At 34.0% G+C, this 21,783-nt stretch overlaps 1 protein-coding gene across 2 annotated transcripts; it reads right to left on the bottom strand.

Moving 5' to 3' along the window:
* Window positions 1–1,796: 1,796 nt before the first annotated feature.
* Window positions 1,797–21,655, bottom strand: LOC134258758 (eukaryotic translation initiation factor 4E transporter-like). 2 transcript variants are annotated; one of them, XM_062741336.1, is made up of 24 exons: window positions 21,442–21,655; window positions 19,711–19,882; window positions 18,962–19,035; window positions 18,544–18,680; window positions 13,167–13,308; window positions 12,861–13,035; window positions 12,453–12,735; window positions 11,855–12,015; window positions 11,612–11,735; window positions 11,140–11,361; window positions 10,858–10,977; window positions 10,370–10,629; window positions 9,918–10,052; window positions 9,312–9,741; window positions 9,076–9,185; window positions 7,509–7,663; window positions 7,213–7,384; window positions 6,988–7,105; window positions 6,537–6,853; window positions 6,249–6,396; window positions 5,853–6,037; window positions 5,389–5,569; window positions 5,092–5,271; window positions 1,797–4,779 (listed from the first exon to the last, which is right to left on the bottom strand). In XM_062741336.1, the coding sequence occupies exons 2-24, from the start codon at window positions 19,837–19,839 to the stop codon at window positions 4,601–4,603; spliced, it is 4,137 nt and encodes a 1,378-aa protein (XP_062597320.1). In that variant the 5' UTR covers window positions 19,840–19,882; window positions 21,442–21,655; the 3' UTR covers window positions 1,797–4,600. The 2 variants fall into 2 exon arrangements, with proteins under 2 accessions (XP_062597320.1, XP_062597321.1); XM_062741337.1 differs by having other exon boundaries at window positions 12,453–12,732.
* Window positions 21,656–21,783: the final 128 nt, after the last annotated feature.

Genomic DNA, 21,783 nt, shown 5'->3' with positions numbered 1-21,783 from the left:
GTGGGGGCATTAAAAAAGCTTCTTCTCAAGAACCACTGGGCCAGAAAAGCTGAAACTTATGTGGAAGTATCCTGGTATAGTGTAGATTTTAAATTGTTCAAATCATGACCCCCGGGGGAAGGGCAAGTCACAATGGGAATTCAAAATTTTACATAGAAATATATAGGAAAAATCTTTGAAAATCTTCTTCTCAAGAACCACTGGGGCAGAAAAGCTGAAACTTATGTGGAAAATCATGACCCCCGGGGAAACAATGGGGAATCAAAATTTTACATAGAAATATATAGGAAAAATCTTTGAAAATCTTCTTCTCAGAAGCAGAAAAGCTGAAACTGGAAGCATCCTGGTATAGTGTATTTTGTTCAAATCATGAGCCAGGGGAAATTCTGGGGAATCAAAATTTTACATAGAAATATATAGGAAAAATCTTCGAAAATCTTCTTCTCAAGAACCACTGGGCCAGAAAAGCTGAAACTTATGTGGAAGCATTCTGGGGTAGTGTAGATTTTAAATTGTAAAATTCATGACCCACAATTGGGAATCAAAGTTTTACTTAAGAAATATATAGAACAAATCTTTAAAAATCTTCTTCTCAAGAACCACTGGGCCAGGAAAGCTGAAACTAATGTGGAAGCATCCTTAGGTAGTGTATTTTAAATTTAAAAATCATAAATCCAAGTTTTACATAAAAATATATATCTTAAAAAATCTTCTTCTCAAGCACTGGGATATGCTGAAACTTATATGGAAGCATCCCTGGGTAGTGTAGATATTAAATTGTTAAAATCATGACCCCTGACTGCCAAGTTTTACATAGAAATATATACAACGAATCTTTAAAAATCTTCTTCTCAAGAACCACTGGGCCAGGAAAGCTGAAACTTATATGGAAGCATCTGTGGGTAGTGTAGATATTAAATTATTAAAATCATGACCCCTGGGGGTAGGGCAGGGTCACAATAGGGAATCCAAGTTTTACATAGAAATATATAGAACAAATCTTTAAATCTTCTTCTCAAGAACATTGAGGAAAGCTGAAACTTATGTGGAAGCATCCTGGGGTAGTGTATTGCAAAGTTTTAAAATCATAAAAGTGAAGGGGTAGTGGGCATGATAGGTATAGCACTGACCTGTGAATCTTGTAAGGTTTTTTTGTATATTTCTCCCCTGCTGTGGAAGAACATAATTTTTTTTGTTGCTACCGACTGCTATATAGAATACATCCATCTAAACAGGTGAGGGTTCATTAAACCGAACAGCGACCCTAAGTGAACAGCTTCTATAGATTATCTCAGATATGATGTCTTGAGTGAAAGAATATGGCGTACAAATTTCTTTTACAAATGATGTTCAGCTTCAATACATAAATTACATGCACTTACATATGTTGCAATATGCAAGTTTTACAGAAGTAGGAAAGTCTGCAAAACTAGAATGAGAGAATGGGTTGTCCAAACCTTGCAACAATAATTTTTTTTTCCTAAAGTAATAGAAGTGTCATAAACAATTACAATCAGTAAGAAAGACCATAAAATCCCACTCAATTTTACCACTTCAATGTGCATCATTGTAGAGATTTATGGATAAAATAATTTTCAAACAGTCAACAGTGAACTTGTCCAAATGACTTTGGGTCAATGTTCTGAACACTTCAAGTTGATAATTTTTGTGTTAGGTATAAATTTATATTCCAATATTTCTGGATAAAAGGTATAGCCTAGACAGGAACTACAATTTTTTCTGCAAACGTTATATAACCTGCCCGATGGATTAAGGATTAAATCAGAAAACTAACACAAGATTTCATTCTTTATTACAGAAAAGCAATGAGATAAAATGAACATGAACCACAAGCTCTTGGCTTACTTTCAAACTGAACATGACTAAATTGACAAATCTGTTGCCATAACAAAAAATAGCTGAATATTTATAATTATTTCTTTTTCATAAATATAAAATTACAAAACTTTACAATTGCAATGGAGAAATTAAACTAAATAACAGCAACTATGAAATCACTTGAAAGAAGTGAACTGAATGTACCTGGTGACATTTCTAGTACATGTAACTTTCATGTTCAGGACACATGGAGGATTGTTCTATTTATAATTATGTACACATATTTCTGTCAAATTCAATGTGGAAAAAAGCATTATAACTACAAAAGTGATTTCAAAACATGCATTTCAAACACAAAATTCAGGCATATACTCTTGTGACTGAAGATTTAAGGATCTTTTTATGTAAATTTCATATATATACAAAAATAAGAAAACTCTAGCCAAAGATCAAGGGTAGTGTAATTTTATCTCATGACAATCCTGATAAACAACATTTTGCAAGGTTTTAAATGTCTTCAACATCAAAACATTTATTTGACACGAAAACTTGATGATCTCATTCTCCCCTCACTGTCAGTCTCACTTAAGCCTCATACATACATGGAGCTCTAATGCATCAAAATACTTCACCTATCCCCCAGCTTTAGTCTGGGAGCCATAACAAATTGGTCCACATATTGACATCCTGAATAACGAGTCATAAATTATGTTTAGTATAAAGTTTAAGAACTGAATGGTTTATAAGGTTGGTATGCAGAGACATATATTGAAAAAGAGAAATTGGTAATCGGAAAAATATAATTAAAAGCTAAAATATTTTCATGTCTGCACTGTGAATTTGTTGAAAACCAATTTGGATCTTGCACAGGCCTGTATCATTTTGTTATACTCTAGAAATGCTTTAAGATATGAAAACTGCTTATAATTTGTTTTCTTGACTGGTAATCTATACTATTTCAGGAATTGCTCACAAGTAAATAAATTATAATTTAATACAAAAGACTGTTTTAATAATACAGTCAACTGTACACAGTAAAGAATCTGAATTTGTCCTTGAGTTACTTTCTAAAGTATATGAAAAATGAAATTTATTTCTCCCTCTACTAACTTCACCGCATCACTCATGAAAAAAATAACATATACATGTAGGTACATGCAATATCAACAGATTATGAAATTAGCACTATTAGAAAAATGTAAATTAACCTTGAATCCAACATAACTGTACAACAACAAAATAATCTTTGCTTACTTACAAGACCTATCTACTTCTAATGTTTTCCTAATGCTTCATTAGCTTCATGGATTTATTTTAACTTAATAAAATCAAATATTTTTATAATATCTCTCTTTTATCCAATCTTAATTTATAGCAAAACACATCCAACTGAAAAAATAAAAAAAAATTCTACAGCAATAGTTTCCTGAAAAGTTTACAATCATAGATCAAATGCTGTCAATATTTTTTCCCCTTTCTATTAAGGGAGTGAACTGTGTAAACAAAGTGGGGTGTAGTTAAGCTGCAAAGTATAAAAGTATCATATAAATGACTGAGTATCTTAAACACAATAAACTGAACATTTTAGACAATTTGCCCATCATGTTTATGATTGGTTATTATTAAACACGTAGTTGTATTGACACTAGCCACATTTATATATAGCAAGATTACACAGTAAATTGCACCATATTACGAAAACAATATGTCTCTTCAAATACATGTAATATTTCAAATCACTAAAAAAGACCTTGATATACATCTGAAGCAATACTGTCTTTATATAAATGAATATGAAATGCTTGGAAATGACAAATGATATGCCACAAATATGAAGTACATTAAAGAGGTTTCTATAAACAAAACCACAATATGCATACACATGTATATTACAAACATACACTTATGAATTTTTATCAATAAAAATGCTTCGACATTTTTTTCTCTATGCACATATATAGAACACTAAATACCCCCAAAAAAGCAAAAAATATTTACAACTATACAGAAGGGCAATAATTAATATAGGGTGGAAAGTGAAAAATTAATCAAGGACAGGAAAAAATATCTACATACTGACCATTTCTAACGCATATCTGTTTCATCCAAAATCATTTGAATAAAAGAAATTACCAAATTGACCTAGTTCTATAAGGCTGATATGTAAACATCCAGCACATAGGACTCTAACACTGCACACAAAGTCAACAAATCTATATGTACATTGTAAAGCAACAAGATTAGAACAACCAAAATATTGAAGGGAACAAAGATTTATAATAATAACTATAATACAATATTTACAGTGGATGACTTACAATGTATAACATTGATTTACAATATCAATAAGAAAAGGAACATTTCAAACAAGAAGAAAAAAACTTATTTACAAGATCATTTATTTATATATATGTACAAAAGTAGACAATCACAATATACATTTTCATTCCGTTGTTAGCTACACATACACAGTTTTTTTTTTTAAAGTTCAAATAAGGAACCGTATCTCTGTTTAAAAAGTACACATTGGCAAAAAAAATTATATCAAAAATAACAAAGACCAAATGAGCAAAATGTTGAAAATATACACTATACATGCACTTGATTCAAGCATTCTCTATTTCATTCATCATTTCAATCAGCAGACAGCATTCATTCCCTGTATAAGTACGTATCTGGACTAGCTTGTAAGAACAAATCACTGTTCAGGTTAGACACAGTGTTAGTAGACACAGCCTGTGTGTATCGCTCTGACCCAGTGTTAGTTAGACACAGCCTGTGTGTATCGCTCTATTTCGTCTACCGTCATTACTCTCTGTCCCTGGGTAGGCAGGGGAGGCATGTGGGGAAGAGGGGTTTTAAGGACATCTGTACCAAACCATTTCAGGAGATTTGGTTCATTGCCTTTATTGTTGTTTGGGGAAATTGGGCCATTTAGTACTGTGAACAGAAACAAACATAACATTAAATACATTATACTTATAGTGTATATAATGTCAGAAGTCAAAGCTAATGTATGCACCAATCGTGGAACTTGTCATTTGTATGCAAAGCTGTGGATGCAGAATAACAAACTATAATCTATAAGTTTTCAGATTTGCTATGCTAAATAGCTAATTAGGAAGTACAAAAACATTTAAAATTCGGATATTTGTTTCTTCTGCACATAAAATAAATCAAACCATAAAACAAGATAAAGAACACTATATACATAGTTACATTTACAAACCTATGTCATTTAATACATCTCACCTTGCTTTCCTGGAGTCAAGGACCTGTTCACCATGGGAGTGTTAGTCAGTGCCCGGGGAGCTGAACCAGAGGCAGGGGGAGTGTACACCCCTCTTATACCCTGTAATCTTGGATCCACTATCCGCTGGTGCTGAGCTTGCATGGCCATTTGGTTCAGATGTATCTGGTTCAATGTGTTAACTACAATATTAAGATTACATTGAATGAAATAATTTACCTTACTGTAAGACTGATTTACATGTGTTCATATACACACAAGAGGTAACAAAGCTGTCTTTTAATTTCTATTTAACTTACCTCTAACTGTTGTTTGAGAGATGTTGCCTTGCATCATTTGCTGCATCAGTAAAGGATTATGACCCACACTAACAGGAGGCTGGAGGGGGAGTCTTCCAGTGATGGGGATACCCATGGGGAGACCTTGTGGGGTCCCTACTGAGGGACGGGTCAAGGGGTTTGGTGAAATGACATGTCTCTGCTGTAAACGTACGTGCAAGATATTCATTTCAATGCATGAAGACAACACATTGAAAGAAAGGAATAGAAATTTCAAAGACAAGTGATTTCAAAAACACAAAACTGAAATATTTCTCAACTGTTGAATCAAGAATTTAAAAATAAAACTTGCAAAGCTTTAACATCTGCATAAAAATGTAAAAAATATAAAAAAAAATATAAAAAATAAGGCATTATCTCTTGTACTTTTACTTAAAGACCAAAACAGAATTATTGTAGATTGTAATATGACAGTGGTGTGATACCTGTAGGACTTTACTCAGTTCTGCCCCGGAGGAGGAGATGGGTGTAGCGCCTGAGCCTATGATTGGTCGCTGAGGGGGAGTCTGAAGGTCAGGCTTCACCATGTTAGGATTGGAGATCTGGGGACTCAAAATCTTGTTCAGCTGAGTTGGGTTTTGTTGGGGAAGTGAAGAATTCACAGTCATTCCTAAATAAAGACAGATTATCATAAAATATCATATCAAAGAATTAAATTTCCATATTAATATGCAAGTTCTAATCTGCTTTGAAATACATGTTATAGTATCTCTTATTTTGCATAACAGATCTTAATTACAAGTATTTGTACATTGAATAATTCTTTATTTTAAAAAGTTTTGAAACTATATGTGCTAAAAAATTTTCTTAGTTTGTCATACCTTTAACTATTGGCCTTCCTGCAGCCTGCATGGTCACAGCTGAAGATAATGGAGTGCCCATCACTGGTCTGGCCTGCTTCAGTCTGTCGGCAGCGATCATTGCTTGGATAGCGGCCACCTGATCCACAGCAGTCATATGCTGCTGTACCTACAAACAGACAAATAGGGTTATAAAAGGTTCCTTTCTGGTGAATTTAACTTTGCAACATTTTCCGAACAAAATGCTTAAAGCAATCAATAAAGTAATTTGGTTGATTCCTTGTACTCATAATGCAACATCATCTTTACCTGATCAACAGAGTTGTTTCGGGAGAACTGTGGTGAGTTTTGATTGGCCAGTGAAGGAGGGCCATTCTGATTGGCCAGTGAAGGAGGAGGAATGCTAAGGTTTGGCATTTGATTGTGAGCATTGATGGAAGCTTGGCTTGTGCCTGGGGATACAACATTCTGCCCCAGAGACATGGGTGGCTGACTAGAAGATTGAGAAACCTGACTCTGTTGTTGTACTGTTCGGAAATTAAACACATTCTGATCCTGTTTCTTGCCCTCATTACTTTGGTCGTCTGGCATTACCAACTGTTTAACAGGTGGGGTTCTTTTGTCACCTACATGTACAAAAATAAAATTGTCAAAGGAATTCTTTTTAATTTGATATTTACAAAAGCTTTTATCTTTGCCTTAAGACAGAACTCAACAGAAATATCAAAGCCTTGGGTACAATTTTTATCATGTATATTACCGTCACTTCCATCCATTTTCTGACCATCTACTCTCTGTTTCTCTTTCTCACTAGCTTTGTCAGAGTGCATTTTTCTCATTACTGAAGTTGGGGTAAAAGACGCTGTGACAGATGGTTGCTATGAAAATAAATTTGAAATTAAAGCTTCTTTTATACGTGTAAATGTACTACATAAAGTTGTAAGAGAGAGGATACATCTTTACATTCAAAGGTAATAATTTGCACCTTAGAAGCAGACATGGACTGTGGTGTGGGTGTGCTCAGGGGGGCTGAGGATTGCGGGAAAGATGAAGCTGGAGAAGTTCCACTTGGGGCTAAACAAGGGGATGCAGGACTAAGCTGCTGGCCTACTGGGGCCCCTTTTCCTTGTGGAGCAGGAGGATTTGGGGACTTTCCTCTGCAAAAACAAATCATGACATTTAATTTGTTTAGACATGCCATCCTGTTTTAAACACCTCCAATTCAGATTTTAACTTCCCTATCATTTTCTGATATTTTACGAACTGTTCTCATGTTCTTACCTTTCTTGCTGTTTCTTGATGAATCTCTCTTTCTGGTCCTCCAGTTGCTTTTTTAGGAGGGCAGTCTGCATTATGGCCTGTGTGTGGGCAATCAGCTCCTGGGGGCTTGGCACACGAGGCACAACAGGGGGTCGAATTGTGGCTGTACCAGTGGACTGAATAAGAAAATTGTTTCATTTTTCATTTCTTGAGAGAAAATTGTTCTTTGTTCTCAAAAGTAACTAGAAAACTGACCAGTCAGCAAGGGCCCCGCCATGGGGTTGAATTATTAAGGATGCAGCTTACGGAATGATTAAAAACTATACGATGAATAAGCAACAGCAACTGTATTCTTAAAATTTCAAGATAATTCCTGAATATCCAAAAACCTGTAAATATCCTTAATTGTATTTACATTAGGCAGTTAAGAACAACTTAACATGAATGTATGTTATATAAAATGCCAGCCTTCATTGAATGCAAATATCATGAAGGCTTGACCTTAACTTCAAAACAAACAGCAGACAAAGGTTTTCATTAATCTTAAAGTGACAGATGAAGACAAGCCTACTAAATTTTCAGCAGCAGGCTAGATAATTAATCCCAAGGGATTAATTGTACCTCTCTCATCATTTTCTTCTAAAGTTACAATAAGAACTTTTTCAGTAATTATAGAATGAGGTTATTATCCAACTATCTGTTAATATTAATAATATTCTTGAATTTACATAAAGTAAAAAAAGTAAAAATAAAAAATATATCTTCTTTAATCTATTTCTTGTTTTTAGAATTCAATGAAATCATAACTATTGTGTAGGGTATTTTAACAAAAATAAAGTATAAACATTTATATTTAAATCCACATTTCAGAGTGTTCATAGCATTCCAAATTGACTTAACTTCAAAACAAACTTCATTTGCAGACAGAGGTGGTAATTAATCTCAATGTGACAGATAAAGATAATGCTTTGGATTTTCTGCTAATTAATCCCAAGGGACTCCTAGCAGCATTCAGTTTACAATGGGAACAGTTTCAGAAGTTATCTCTCTTTGCCAATGCATTCTTATATAAAGTTAAGGAATCTACCCCACCACCCCAGCTTTAAACCAGGGGACAAAGAGAAACAAATTAAGCATCAAAAGATGTCTGTCTGCCTATTGAACTACCATACCAAATTTGATCTTAATTGGGCAATCATAAAAAAAGTTATTGGAAAAAAACCAGAAAATTTGTGGACAGAAGAATGACAGACGGACAGATGGACAGACAGACAGAGTGATTACTATAGGGCACCCGCAAATCCTTGCGGGGCCCTAATTACTGCGGGCAGAATATAAATTTCTTCAAATCAAAAAGTAGTGGTCAACTATTAAATTTTAAATAAATAAGTTATTTATGGGGGTAATAATTTGTGTCTGCCATTAATTATCTTACCACTTTTTGGTGAAATATAAATTTGCAGCTCAAACCACAAGGGTCATGGCAGCTGATTAAATGTTGAATTAAACCCCTTATACAGTATTTTGCATTTATATGTGTATATACTTGTATGTTAAATACATAATTTTACAGTGGCACATATCTTACAGATAAATTGGTAGCTGCCTGCATGGAAACAGGTGAGGTTTTTCCTGCTATTTGTGACGGGTGGATAGGTGAAGGGGCACTCAGATGCATGGGTGGCTGCTGACTGAACACTGAAATAATAAATATCATGGTATTCTGTAAATCTATTTAGCTTGTTTCTTGCTGGAAAGATTTAATTTTCTCTTATGAATCAATTTACAGCAAAAACTGTGGATTTAAATAAAAGCCATCCTTACTGATAGGAGAGGGAACTCTTGGAGACCCTGGCTGGGCCAACAAAGTCTGCTGAATAAGTTGAGGAGAGGCTGCTCTGGGAGATGGGGTATTCTGCATCAAACCAATAACAGCTGCCTGGCCCGGGTGTGGGGCCAGGGGAGAGTGGACCGCTGGCACATTGTGAAGGGGCTGTGGAGGTTGCTGTGGGGGTGGGGTAGGTGTGGAGGGTTTGGTAATGATCGTAGGATTTTGTTTGATAAAGTTGGCCAGTGCCTCAGAGCTGTTGGGATGCTTAGGCTGGGTGGCTCCTGCAGAAGGTGGGGTCTGCTGAAAGTTCTGAGGGGGTTGTGCTATTGGAGTGGACTGGTTGTTTATGTGAACACTTCCACGCATGTGATTTAGAGTCTGCTGGCGAATTTGAAGCTGTTGCTCCTTATTTCGCAACAAAGCCTAAAGATAATTGTCATTAAAGCTTTTTTATCATAAATCTTCAATTTTAACAGTCATTAAAAAATATCAAAACCCATATAAAGTGGAACATGAATATTTTTTGACAGAAAAACCATACATGCAACTTTAATTTGTTAAATATATGCAGTGTCTTTATATATCTTGTTTTAACTTACCTGAAGGAACTCATTCTGTGCAACACTGCCAGGGGTGAGAGGTTGTTGTCCTGTGGGTGGCATATTGTTGGGGGGAGCAGGGGGCTGGCCAGAGAAGATAGGAGACATGGTTCTCTGATCAAGATTTCGTCCAACCTGAGAAAATTCAAATGGTGATCCAAAGATTCACAAGTCATTTTATATATAAAATATACAGAAGGTAATCAAAGGAATAGGGTATCACCACTGATGATGACACAAAAACACCTGTTGCGTAGTAGAAAATGATGGGATTTATTGACATCATTCACCATTTACAGCGGAAAGCATTGCAAAGATTTTAAAGCCTAACAAATCTGATACCGATAAACACTTTATTTTTAACGTAATAGATCTAAACAAGGTCAGAAAACATGCTAACATATATTCACTCCTTAACTCTGAAAATGGTACAACTGTTGATGAAGACTTACAATCTGTGGCAGTTTGGTGGGAGACTCCACCGCTGCAGCAGCCCCAGCCTGCATCAGACTTAGGAGTTTGTTAAACGCAGCCAGATCATCCTGCTGATCCTTAGGAGACTGTGCTGGGGGAGGAGGCTGAGTAACCTTACGCTGAACTGATTGGCTTGTCACAGGGTGCTGTATAGGGGCACCTGGTGGGGTGTAAGTACGATTAGGGGGCTTCATGTCAGCTTCCAATTCCGCCACTGTCTTAAATCGACCAGGAAGATCTACAAACATCATGTCGGTTTTATTTCCTACTAATTACTAAAAACAGAATTCTAATTACAGCTAAATAAATAGGCTGACAGAAATTATTTTTTTCAAAATTTAATCTGAAAACAATTCTTGCAAAGCACCTCCTTTGGAGGTCTTATTTTCTCTTTTTTTCAGTATAGTTCATTAACATGCAAGATTTATAAATCCCATTTCTTTCAGATACTTTAATATGCACTTACTGAGTGGAGAGGCCACAGAAGGACTGCCTGTACCACTACTAGATGGAGTAGAACCCTTTCTTCCAAACAACAAAGCTTTTAGCTGTGCCTCTGCATCCTGAGCTGTCATACTGCTTGTACCTGTAGTACATGAGTTTTAAGTTATGTACAATAAGAAAGGCAGTTAATATTCCCTTAACATCATTTAGATTTAATAGCAATTTATTTTTAACAGCATCACTAATTTAGAAAAGAGCTGTAAAAGTGTCCAAAGTATACAACTCTACAAAAAAAAAAACTTACTACTCCTGTGAGATCTATCATGTGAAGAGTTCTGGAACAATGCATTCAGCATGGGACCTATTGTATTTTTCTGCACCGAAGAAAAGTCGTAACTCAGATGTTGTGGTTTGTCTTGGAATGTGCTGTTTGCCGATGTGGAGAAAACCGACTGGTGAGTGAAGGAATTGGCAGAGGGGGGTGGGGGTGAAGGGATTACTGGACTCTTAGAACCACTCAACAAATCTGAAGTATTGGAAAGATACAAATATACTGGTCAAATATAAGTTTATATTTGTAGCTGATTTTTCTCATATTCTTTGTTCACTGATTACTTGAATGTAACAGTAAATGTACATAATGCCAAGTTCTTTCAACTTCACATTTATCACATACAGGTACCATGTATTTCTTATAAAATCTTACCACTGAGGTATCCAAAATCTTCATCGATTGTTATACATACATGTACCATGTATTTCTTACTATATCTTACCATTGAGGTATCCAAAATCTTCATTGATTGAGGACCTCCTGCTGTTGTCCCTGCTGCTGTTGGAGAACCACTTACTGAATCGACTCTGGATTCCTGTTACATCAGCTGTAGGACTGACTCCATCCTTCAAACAAACCAGTGCACTTGTATTTAAATGCTTCAGATAAAACCTAATGACAGGGAATTAACAAGAATGTCAGAAATCAGACTCACAAACTGAACTTTTCTATGATCAATACTTACATTAAGTCCAGGCAAGTTTTCAATCCTAAAGAACTCATTGAAGTCAAACAGATTATTATTTTGTGGTGACTGTACATTAATACTATCTGAATTGTTGGATTCTTCAGGAGAACTTGGTTCATTGGTTTCTAGACTTCCATTTCTGTCTGTCACATTTGCCACTGAAAGAAAAGGAGAAGACATTAGAATCACACACTTAATAAATCCTAAGCATAAAATGATTATTTTCATTTCATCAAATATCAGCTATGTTACAGTACTAACATAAAATGAGTCTATCCAGTTTTTCTATATATGACCTCAGTAACCTCAATATAAAAAGCTACACCCTTGTTACCTGACTCTCCCTTACGATTACAGCAGTTCATACTCTATTTTACACTAGTCTGTCCAGTTAGTTGAAGCACCTCCTCAGTTATCTCAATATAAATACATGTAGCTACACTCCCTGATGATTACAGTAATTCATACTCTTTATACCAGTCTGTCCAGTTTGTTATAAAAAGTACCACCTCATTAATCTGAATATAATTAGCCACACCCTGTGTACCTAATACAATCCCAGGAACCTCAATTTAATTAGCCACCCCCTCGATACCTGACTCTCCCTGATGACTCTCTTCCATCTCCTCCTCCTTCTTCCGAGGCACTTCCTCAATCTTCTCTCCTCGGGTATTAGCCTCCTCTTTCTCCATCTGCCTCCAGTTGCCCTCGTCCTTCTCTGGAGTGTTGGAGCGCCGTTTGTCAAATCCATGGAGTTCGATGCGCTCGTGTTGACTGGTAGGCCCCTCTGTGAACCACTCTGGTTCCTCCTCCTCCCGACCTCGGAACGAGTCCCGCCTATTTCTGTTGTTATAATGTCCCCGTTCTCTGTAGTTCTGCTGTAAGACAATCACATGATGTGGGAGCTTAAATGTTTAATCCATAATGAATACAATCTCTCTTTTACATGTATATATGCTTTTAGAAAAAATCTACCTTCGAGAAATTCCAAAGAAGAACTTACCCTATCTTCAAACTCTCGTCTTCCAAATCCCCTATTTTCTCTACTTTCAAATCTGCGGTCTTCGCGATCAAACCTGTCACGGATGGCTCTAAAGTCTCGTTCTTGGTGTGCTGGTTCTCGTTCTCTGTCAATTTGGATACGTCCACTTCCTATTCTTCTAGCATTCCTGTCCCTACTAATAATGCAATTCAACTGTCAAACAATATCGGAAATTGAAGACAGAAAGTAATCTTACCATAATCAATGAAACTCTAAGTCTAAAATGAGAGTTCCGTGACTTTCGATCTATTTATAGAATTTATTGACCTTTCTCCATTTTCCTGCCCTGGGATGCTGATTTGCCGTCCTAACGGGACATGACTACTGACATGGCATCCCGTTCCAAAGCTTCGGCGCTGAGGGCTCAAAACAATTCCATCTCTATCATCCCTCAAACGCTCTTTAGGATCTGCAAGTATCAAATATCTTACTTTAGTCTAGTCATTCTACTGAAAAATGAGAACTAATTGCAACAGTTTATATTTTAATGCAGATTTGTAGATAAGCTATTAGTAACTCACATATAAAAAGTTTAGAAAAATTCACTCAGGGGAAAGTTGGTAAATCGAAAGATTAAAATTATGGATCATTATGAATTTAGAATTACCCATTTGCACACCGTACTTTTTCTCTATGTGACAGACATTCTGTATACAATAGCCAATTAGCATTAAAAGTTGTTGTTTTAACCTGTAGATTGTTATGCAATCAAAACTAAATCAAAAAATTTATATATTTTGATTTTCAAAGAAGTGAAGGTTTAACTTCCACACCGGCCAAATATCATCTATATAGATAAAGGTTGCAATTACCATTCATGTAAACAAAAAAGTATGGAACGCTGTTTGTATTCACAATATACATGTATGTGAAATTCCTAAATGTGAATGTGTTTACTTTTATTTTATTTGTAAACACCTGATGGACATTTATACCCCAGTAGTTTTGGAATTTATACACAAGAAACAAAAAATGTATGGAACACAGTTTGTATACAAAATAAGTCCAAACAGCCTTTTCTAAAGAATTCTGCAAGGAAGCTTATCAGACAAGTACATGTACAATGTATATCAGAGTTGTTACAATTGCATCATCACAGAATATAATTATTTTGATTTAATATCTAGAAAAGTTATAGAAATTTATCATTTTGAAATAAAGAGTAAAGAATTTATGGAATCACATGAACAAGATTTGATTTTATGAAAACGGTGGTATGAGAATGACATGTCTTGATTCATTTTGTAAAAGTTTAAAAATTACATGGATTCGCAGATTGTTTGATAGTTCATGTAAATCAGCCTGGAAAGAATTGCTAAAAGATTTAATTCCTGACATTAAATATTTAGTTATCTATGGTAGGGATTTTTCAAAAAAACTTAAGAAAGATACGGAAAATGTTTTCTGGAATGATGTTTTTTCAGCATTGTTGGATTTGAGATTATGTATTGATGATCAAACATCTATTTTAAGTCCCATATGGTATAATCCATCAATATGTATAAACAACAGAAGTGTTTGTTATAAGTCATGGCTGAGACAAGGTATACAATTTGTTTTTGATTTTTATGATATAAATGGGACTTTGTTAGGATACCAAGACTTTTGTAAACAATATGATTTAAAAACACCTTTTACAATGTTTTTAGGCATAACAAATTGTATTAGAAAATTACAATTGAATTATGATCATAATATAATTCAAAGAAATCAACCTTTCTTCCCAAAATTCTTACAAACAATAACAAAAAGCAAACAAGGTGCAAGAGATTTCTATGATGTTTTTATTAGTCAGAAATACAAAAAACCAAAAAGTGAAATGAAATGGGAAAACATTTTAGAACTTAATGTTGATGAATTTTGGTGGAAAAAACAAAACATTCTGTTTTTTAACATAACAAATGATATACAGTTAAGATGGTTCCACTATAGAATTGTACATAGAATTTTAGCTACAAATACATATTTACACAAAATTGGTGTTACTGACTCAGATTTATGTAGTTTTTGTAAGAAACACCCAGAGACACTTTGTCATCTTTTTTGGGAATGCGAGTGTGTTGCAGAAATTTGGGAAAATGTACTGGATTGGATGAAAGAACAGTTTGGAGTTGATATATCTCTAAACAAAGTTGATGTTTTGTTGGGAAAACATTATAAATATAACAATATATTTAATTTAGTAGTATGTATAATAAAAAAGCATATTTATAGAAATAGATGTAAAAAATGTGTACCATCTTTTGAGAGGGTCAAACAAGAGGTTATGTATTATTTTAATTGTGAAAAATATATTTATAAGAAAAATGGGGAAATGGACAGTTTTAAAAAACGATGGAATTTGATAATGTTTTAATATGATTAATATTTTTGAAAAAACAATGCAGTTACAGATGTACATCAACTTTTCACTGATTATATTAAGATTTCAGTTGTTAAATATTATTGTAAATATAATCATATGCATGTTATGTAGCGAAAGGTGTGTGAATGATATGTGAAAAAAATGTCCTGTCACATTATGATTGTGTAATATATATGTGTATTATGTATGTTACTTAGTGAACCCAGGGCCCCAACCCTGGCACTATTATATACTTGGACATGTGATGGGGCAATAAAAAAAAAAAAAATAAAAAAAAAAAAAAAAAGATTTGATTTTAAGGTCTCCAAGTTAAAAAAATCAAATATTTAATTCCATTCAGGTATCTCCGGAACTTAAATTTGAAGTGTGTGATTCAAACAATTTTTTTGCTCTCCAGATTTACTGCTTATTGCTTTTGTAAAGAGTAGCGAACCTTATATAAAAAGCCAATTGATATTGACCTTTTTTCTCTATAAAGATGCACCATGCATCTATTCTTGTACAAATGCTGCATATTATGTTTATAGTAATGGAAATAATTCAAATGGAATTGTTTAGACAGAATTAAATGCTTAAATGCTCTTTTTTTTAATTCTAAAAGTAACTTTTTAACAAAATATTTTAAACCCATTTTTAAATAAAATGTATTCATTTCTTTGCCCGAAACTGATATGTTTTCTTTCTTTGCCCGAAACTGATATGTTAACAATTGAATTTTCAATAATGACAAATTACAAAGTCATCAGGAGATCAGAAACTCTACAAAGCAAGAGATGAAGGATCAAACAACCTTTTAAGCAAATTTTGAATTACCGTAGATGGACGTGAATCTTTCTACAATAATTGTATATTGTTTAACGTCCCTCTCAAAAATTTTTCATTCATATGGAGTCGCCACCACTTGCCAGTGGAGAGCTGCACATTTTGTTCTATATACTCAGCACTTAGGGCCATTAAGCAGTGAGGGATCTTTTCGCGCCAGTGCCTACTGCGACACGGGACTTCGGTTTATACGGTCTTATCCGACCGGTCTCCATATCCCACAGTGGGATTCGAACCCGCGACGTAAGGATAGACTCCTTACTTCGCAACTCTAGAGCAGATGCTCTAACCACTACACCATGCAGGTGAATTCCTAGATTAAAGCCAAAGTTTTGTAATTTCTATTACTGTTAGGATAAAAATATTTGGGAAAACATAACAATAATACTTTTACATATGAATTTGAACAAGTAAAAATTGACTACCAGTATCTACCAAGAGTTTAACATTTAATTCTTCCTTGAAACAAATACTTGGCTTGCTCTCTTTAACTTCATTGCATTTGAATGTGTAAGTGCTTTAATTTGACCTTAGATTTTTTTTATCAATAAGAATAAAATAATCTACTGTGTGCTTTCAATTGCCCCCACCCTCTTCAAGTAACATTACATAGAAACGGTTTGAAATACATTAAGATTTAATAAGGGTGACAATATAATAATTATTAACTGTGCGCGCACATTTCACGATATTTTGTACTAAATGCAATTTAATTACTGTTAATTCGGCTACATCTTGATCAACAATGATCATTATCAAGGGATAACAATTTCAGATTTTATCCTAAAACGTGTCTTATCTTCATATTTGAGTATATGATTTACTCATATATCATATATGTAGTTGAGGGTATAATTACACTGAAAAAAATCTTGATATATTTTCTGGAATATCACCATCCATGAAGCAACAATGACTGAATGTTGCTATGTTCTTATCACACCGGAGGGCGTGGTTTCATTATATGGAGGGTAAAAAAAAATACATTGATCAACTTGATATGAGTAAGATAGCACTTTTATTAAACTCATGAAAAGAAATACCTTGTAGGGTACCCGGGTGTGGGGTGGGTTCAAGTTCTGATCAAGTAAGAACCCTCATACTAATTATAGTGTACTCTAAGCATTTTATGATACTGATGTTAACAGAGTATTTTTTTTTCATTTCTGAGCATTTTACACAAGTTACCAACCAATCATATCGCAGGGACTCAAAACTGGTGTCACATGTTGAAAGAAAATTTACTGAAGGGTGGACAACACAACTACAATGTAATCTATGGGGAACAGCTTTGCTGTGCGTAAAAAAAATTCAGATTTCAAATATTTTTTGACAAAAAAAAATTAACAACCTACCTAAACCAGAATAAAAACATATAAATCTATTTCGGGGAGGAATGGGTTTCTATGATATTTTCCCACAATTTTCTTCATATACGGGGAAAACCTTGCAGTTACAGGGGGGATTCAGTTTTTTTTTGGGGTGGGGGGGTGGGGGGGGGCATTTTCTCCTACTTTTTCAGAAAAAAATTCTTATTGGGGGATGTCCCCCGACCCCTCTAAATCTGCTCCTAATTATTTTCGGATATTACCTTTCATATGAATTAAAACATTTTTATTGTTTCTTAACTTTTGGTGATTGAGTATATTCGTGCTATACTTAGCATTGCTGAATACCGAAATTTTTCAAGTAAAATTCATTTATAATGTATCCATGGTTACCACCTATTTACATAAATCTTCTAAATAATTTCTTTGAAGCATTTATGGAGAATGCATTTTGAGTATGTGTGTAAACTAACGTAGTGACTGTATTCGTTTTTGTAAAGGTTCATTGTTCAAAAGAAGGTGATATTCTCAATTTATACTGTTTCCATGGCAACCAACACATATAGTAACCAATATTTAATTTTTTTCCAATTCAGTTTATTCAGTTAAGTTTATTTCGCTACTTAATTGTTTTTTTAAACCAACATAGAAGTTTCTACTTTACATTGTTCGTTTAACACTTAATCAGAGTGAACACAATACGTCCCAATAATGACCTCAATTTTTCAATTTTCCCATGTATAATTTTTTCTAAACTTTTTGTTATATATTCAGATCATATCATAGATTGATTAAAACTAAGTTTTGAAACTGTTGCAATTAGTTCACATTTTGATGGAAAATTTGATAATTTGACTAGACTACTTTGTGTACAAAGAACCATACAGAAGTATCTGAAAAGCTTTGTGCTAAACAAAAATCATATTCAATGGTGTTTATTACTGTTTACCTATCTTTCTTTCACATTTGATAAAAAATATTCCTTATGTTAAACATTTTACATAAAATGACACGCATTGACTTATTGTTCTTGACTTAGACTAATCTTTCTTATATGGCATTCAAAAGATTAATATACAATAAATTTTAGGAGATTAAAACAGATATTGAACTTAGATTATTTCTTTACCTGATGGTCTGCGACGATTCAGGCATTCTCTGTCTAACTCTAGTGGACGCTTCTTATCTCCAACTGTCATAGGTGAGTTTCCACGAGAAGTGTCGAAAGATCGAAACCACTTCTCTGGATCCCACAGTCCCTCCGCCCTAGAAATCAATCAGCAGACATAAGGCAGTGATCACATTACAATTTGGTTTAAAAAATTCAAAAATTCTAGCTTGCAATATGAGGTCATAATCATATCACTTAATTAATGCCTACATATAATCAAGAAAGTGTTTAAGAGTCAAATTAACAATAAAGTAATCTTTTGTGTCAAGCGTTTTGTCTTATATATATTGTGAAATTTCTGATATATGTTTAAGGTATGCTATACAATGAGTCAAGTTAAAATGTATCAGAAGGGGATTTCCTGGATTTTCCTTACGTGTCATGGTCCTTGGAAAGGCATGGAGGCCTTTCTTTAGCCAGCTTACTTGTAGATATATCCATCAACTTGTCCTACAAAAGTTTTCAAAGAAAGAAGACTTTAAATATAGTGTTATTTTATTTAGTCATAAATCCTGTAGTGCAAATAATTACATGAAACACATAGCATTATGATTTAGTTAGACTTTCTGATATGAAAAATATCCAGAGTTGTAGAAAACTGCCAGTTATGCTGGCAAAACCGATGAGAAACGGTGTGACCAGTAAAAACACAAACGTTTCTGTCCAAATGACAAGCCCCCCTTTTTTGTGTTTTGTTTTTGTTTTTCCATTTATCATCAGCGTACTTTCCAACCCAAATACTGTACATCTTTTATGCAATTGAGTAATACTTTTTCTTTGCACAAGATCAAGGCTACAGTGGCCTAAATGAAAGCAAAATTAGCATTGCCTCGTAACCAATTATTCAAAATTTTTTTTTTAAACAAAAATAATATTGAAGTTTATATGTGACCTAAAACAGCCAACCAGAAAGCTATAAAGAAATAGGTAAATCATGCAATAGAAAGTTACTCAAATGATATTCATATCCAAATTTTGTGTTGTTTTTTCACCTTTTTTGATAGGAAACAGACAATTCCTTTAATAAACACTGTATCTAGTCACAAAACATGGTGTATCCTTTATTACTCAAAAGGACAACATTAGATGGTTCTCTGGGAGAGTAGACCTGATTTGTGTACTTACCCTACTATACATGTACTTTGGCACTGGACCAGGGGTATCTGTCCTTGATGGCATATCAAAACTTTCTCTAGGTGTGTCTCTTCCATTGTCATCAGAATTACTAGCTCTCTCTGCTTCCATACTTGTCATTGTCAATGTTACGTTTTGAATAAGTTGTTTACTTGTGGAATTGCTAAAATGAAATTTCCTGGTTCAATAAAAGTGTAAATGTTCACTGACATACATAATATCAAAATATTTAATAACCAAGATAGTCAAAGCTTGTTTATATGACAATAAATGAATTTGAAAATGGCGGCCTTCTGCCTTTGTAGCAAAGAAAACATAGGTAATAAGTCTAACTCAGTGCATTTACTATGAAAATTTCAGAAAGTTCCAAATGTCATTCAACAACACATTTAAATTTAAAAAAAGAAAAAACATTGAAAAAAAAAGAGTTGAATTTTTTCATTATATGAATTAAAGTATTGGATAAAAAGTATCCACAATCTCAAAAATATTGGCTATGATTAATTTATTAGTTATTTTTCGTGTAACTTAATTTTTCTCCAAAATTGTTTTAGAATGATTCTACAATTTTCTGCTACACTGCAGGCATATGGGAGGCAGTCTAACTTTGGTGAGAGCCTGTCTCAAGACACTGATTATTCAATTAAGCAAGTTCCTCAATTTTTTTTCCCCGGACAACTCAGAACTGCATGCAGCTTCAAACTCACAAGCATCATCAGGTAATACCTCTCTCACAGAGAGATATCTAGGTAATCTTATAATCCCCTAACTTCTTAAAATCACTTTTATGTTACGGTAATGTGTAGTGTGAAAATTATTTAAGGAGTTTTAAGTGTTCTATTTAAATTTGTATTTTGCAATGGTGCTTTGTTGTAACATCTCCCTCTCCAATGAGCTTCAAAGTCATCAAACTTGTCTTGTAACTTTGGATGAGTGTCATTACCGCTTGGTGCTACATTTTCAAAATTTTCATTACTGCTACTCAGTCATTACTGTTACAAAAAAGATACGTTCTGCAACATTCAAAAAGTATACATTACCGCTACATTGCCTCTTTCGTAAGTTAGCCCCTTATTCATGTACAGATTAATTTAAAATACAACATATACATGCAAGTTTCTCCTCAGCACACTCATGTTCATATCTCCCAAATACTCCACTACTTAAATAATTACATTTTGTCTACAGACATATGTACTCATTTCTATGAGAATTAAGATCCAAATTGTACTTCACTAAATGTTGAGTGAAGTATGTTGTATGGAACTCATATTCCGTACCATTGTTGGCTATTTCGATAAGTAGCAGTAATGAATTGTTTTCCGCAATAGTCCTATTGATAAAAGTTTTATCAAAATTTATAAAAAATGTAGCAGAAATGATAACCTGAAAATTTGAAGAAATGTAGCAGTAATCAGTTGAAATTTTTGGCAGTGTAGTGGCAATGTTGACCTCCCATAACTCTGTCTACCTATTGATATAGTACTCACTATAGCATTGTACTAAATCAGTAAATGTCCAACATTTGCCAAACAATGAGTAAATCCCGTTTTCCAAAGATATGTACTGTAATTTTTGTTTTTATACACTGATAATCTGCAAAGCAAATGTGTAATTACCACTTTAATCATCAATGTCGAAAACCTATACTGAGTATACTCCTAAAACAGAACCCAATACACAACACACGATTCAACGTGATTATTATTGATGTGTTCTCACCTTTGCAAGTATCCGATGAAAACTACAGCTGTCAAGCACGACGGGTAACAGAATACGAGAAAAACCAGTTGCGAAAGAAATTGTGTTGAATACTCTTCAAAGAAAATAAACGAAATGCATAACTAGGTACTAAATTAAACAGAGAATACGTTTACAAATTTGAACCGCTGCAGCTAAACATCGGAAAATGTTGCAAATGCCCGGATGTGACATGCGCAGATCATGATGACCTTTGAGATGTGTAATAGTTTGCATAAGTATGTTAATGATCCATGAAGCTATCAATGCATTGAAAAATAATATATCTTTTACTGAATGAATGATAGCCAAACTTTATCAGTC

This window comes from Saccostrea cucullata, unplaced genomic scaffold, assembly GCF_032062105.1.
Source record: "Saccostrea cucullata isolate Sc308-1 unplaced genomic scaffold, CSIRO_AGI_Scuc_v1 ctg27, whole genome shotgun sequence".
In the NCBI taxonomy this organism is placed as follows: Eukaryota; Metazoa; Mollusca; class Bivalvia; order Ostreida; family Ostreidae; genus Saccostrea; species Saccostrea cuccullata.
The sequence above is the reverse complement of the archived record's forward strand: the minus strand, read 5'-3'. Positions and strand labels throughout refer to the sequence as shown.

Coding starts and splice junctions, on each gene's coding strand:
- LOC134258758 (XM_062741336.1), bottom strand. CDS start 19,839: ATGACAAGTATGGAAGCAGAGAGAGCTAGTAATTCTGATGACAATGGA. Junction 13,309..18,543: donor GAATCGTCGCAGACCATCAG/GTAAAGAAATAA, acceptor TGATACTTGCAG/ATCCTAAAGAGCGTTTGAGG. Junction 12,016..12,452: donor GAGTCATCAGGGAGAGTCAG/GTATCGAGGGGG, acceptor CTTTTCTTTCAG/TGGCAAATGTGACAGACAGA.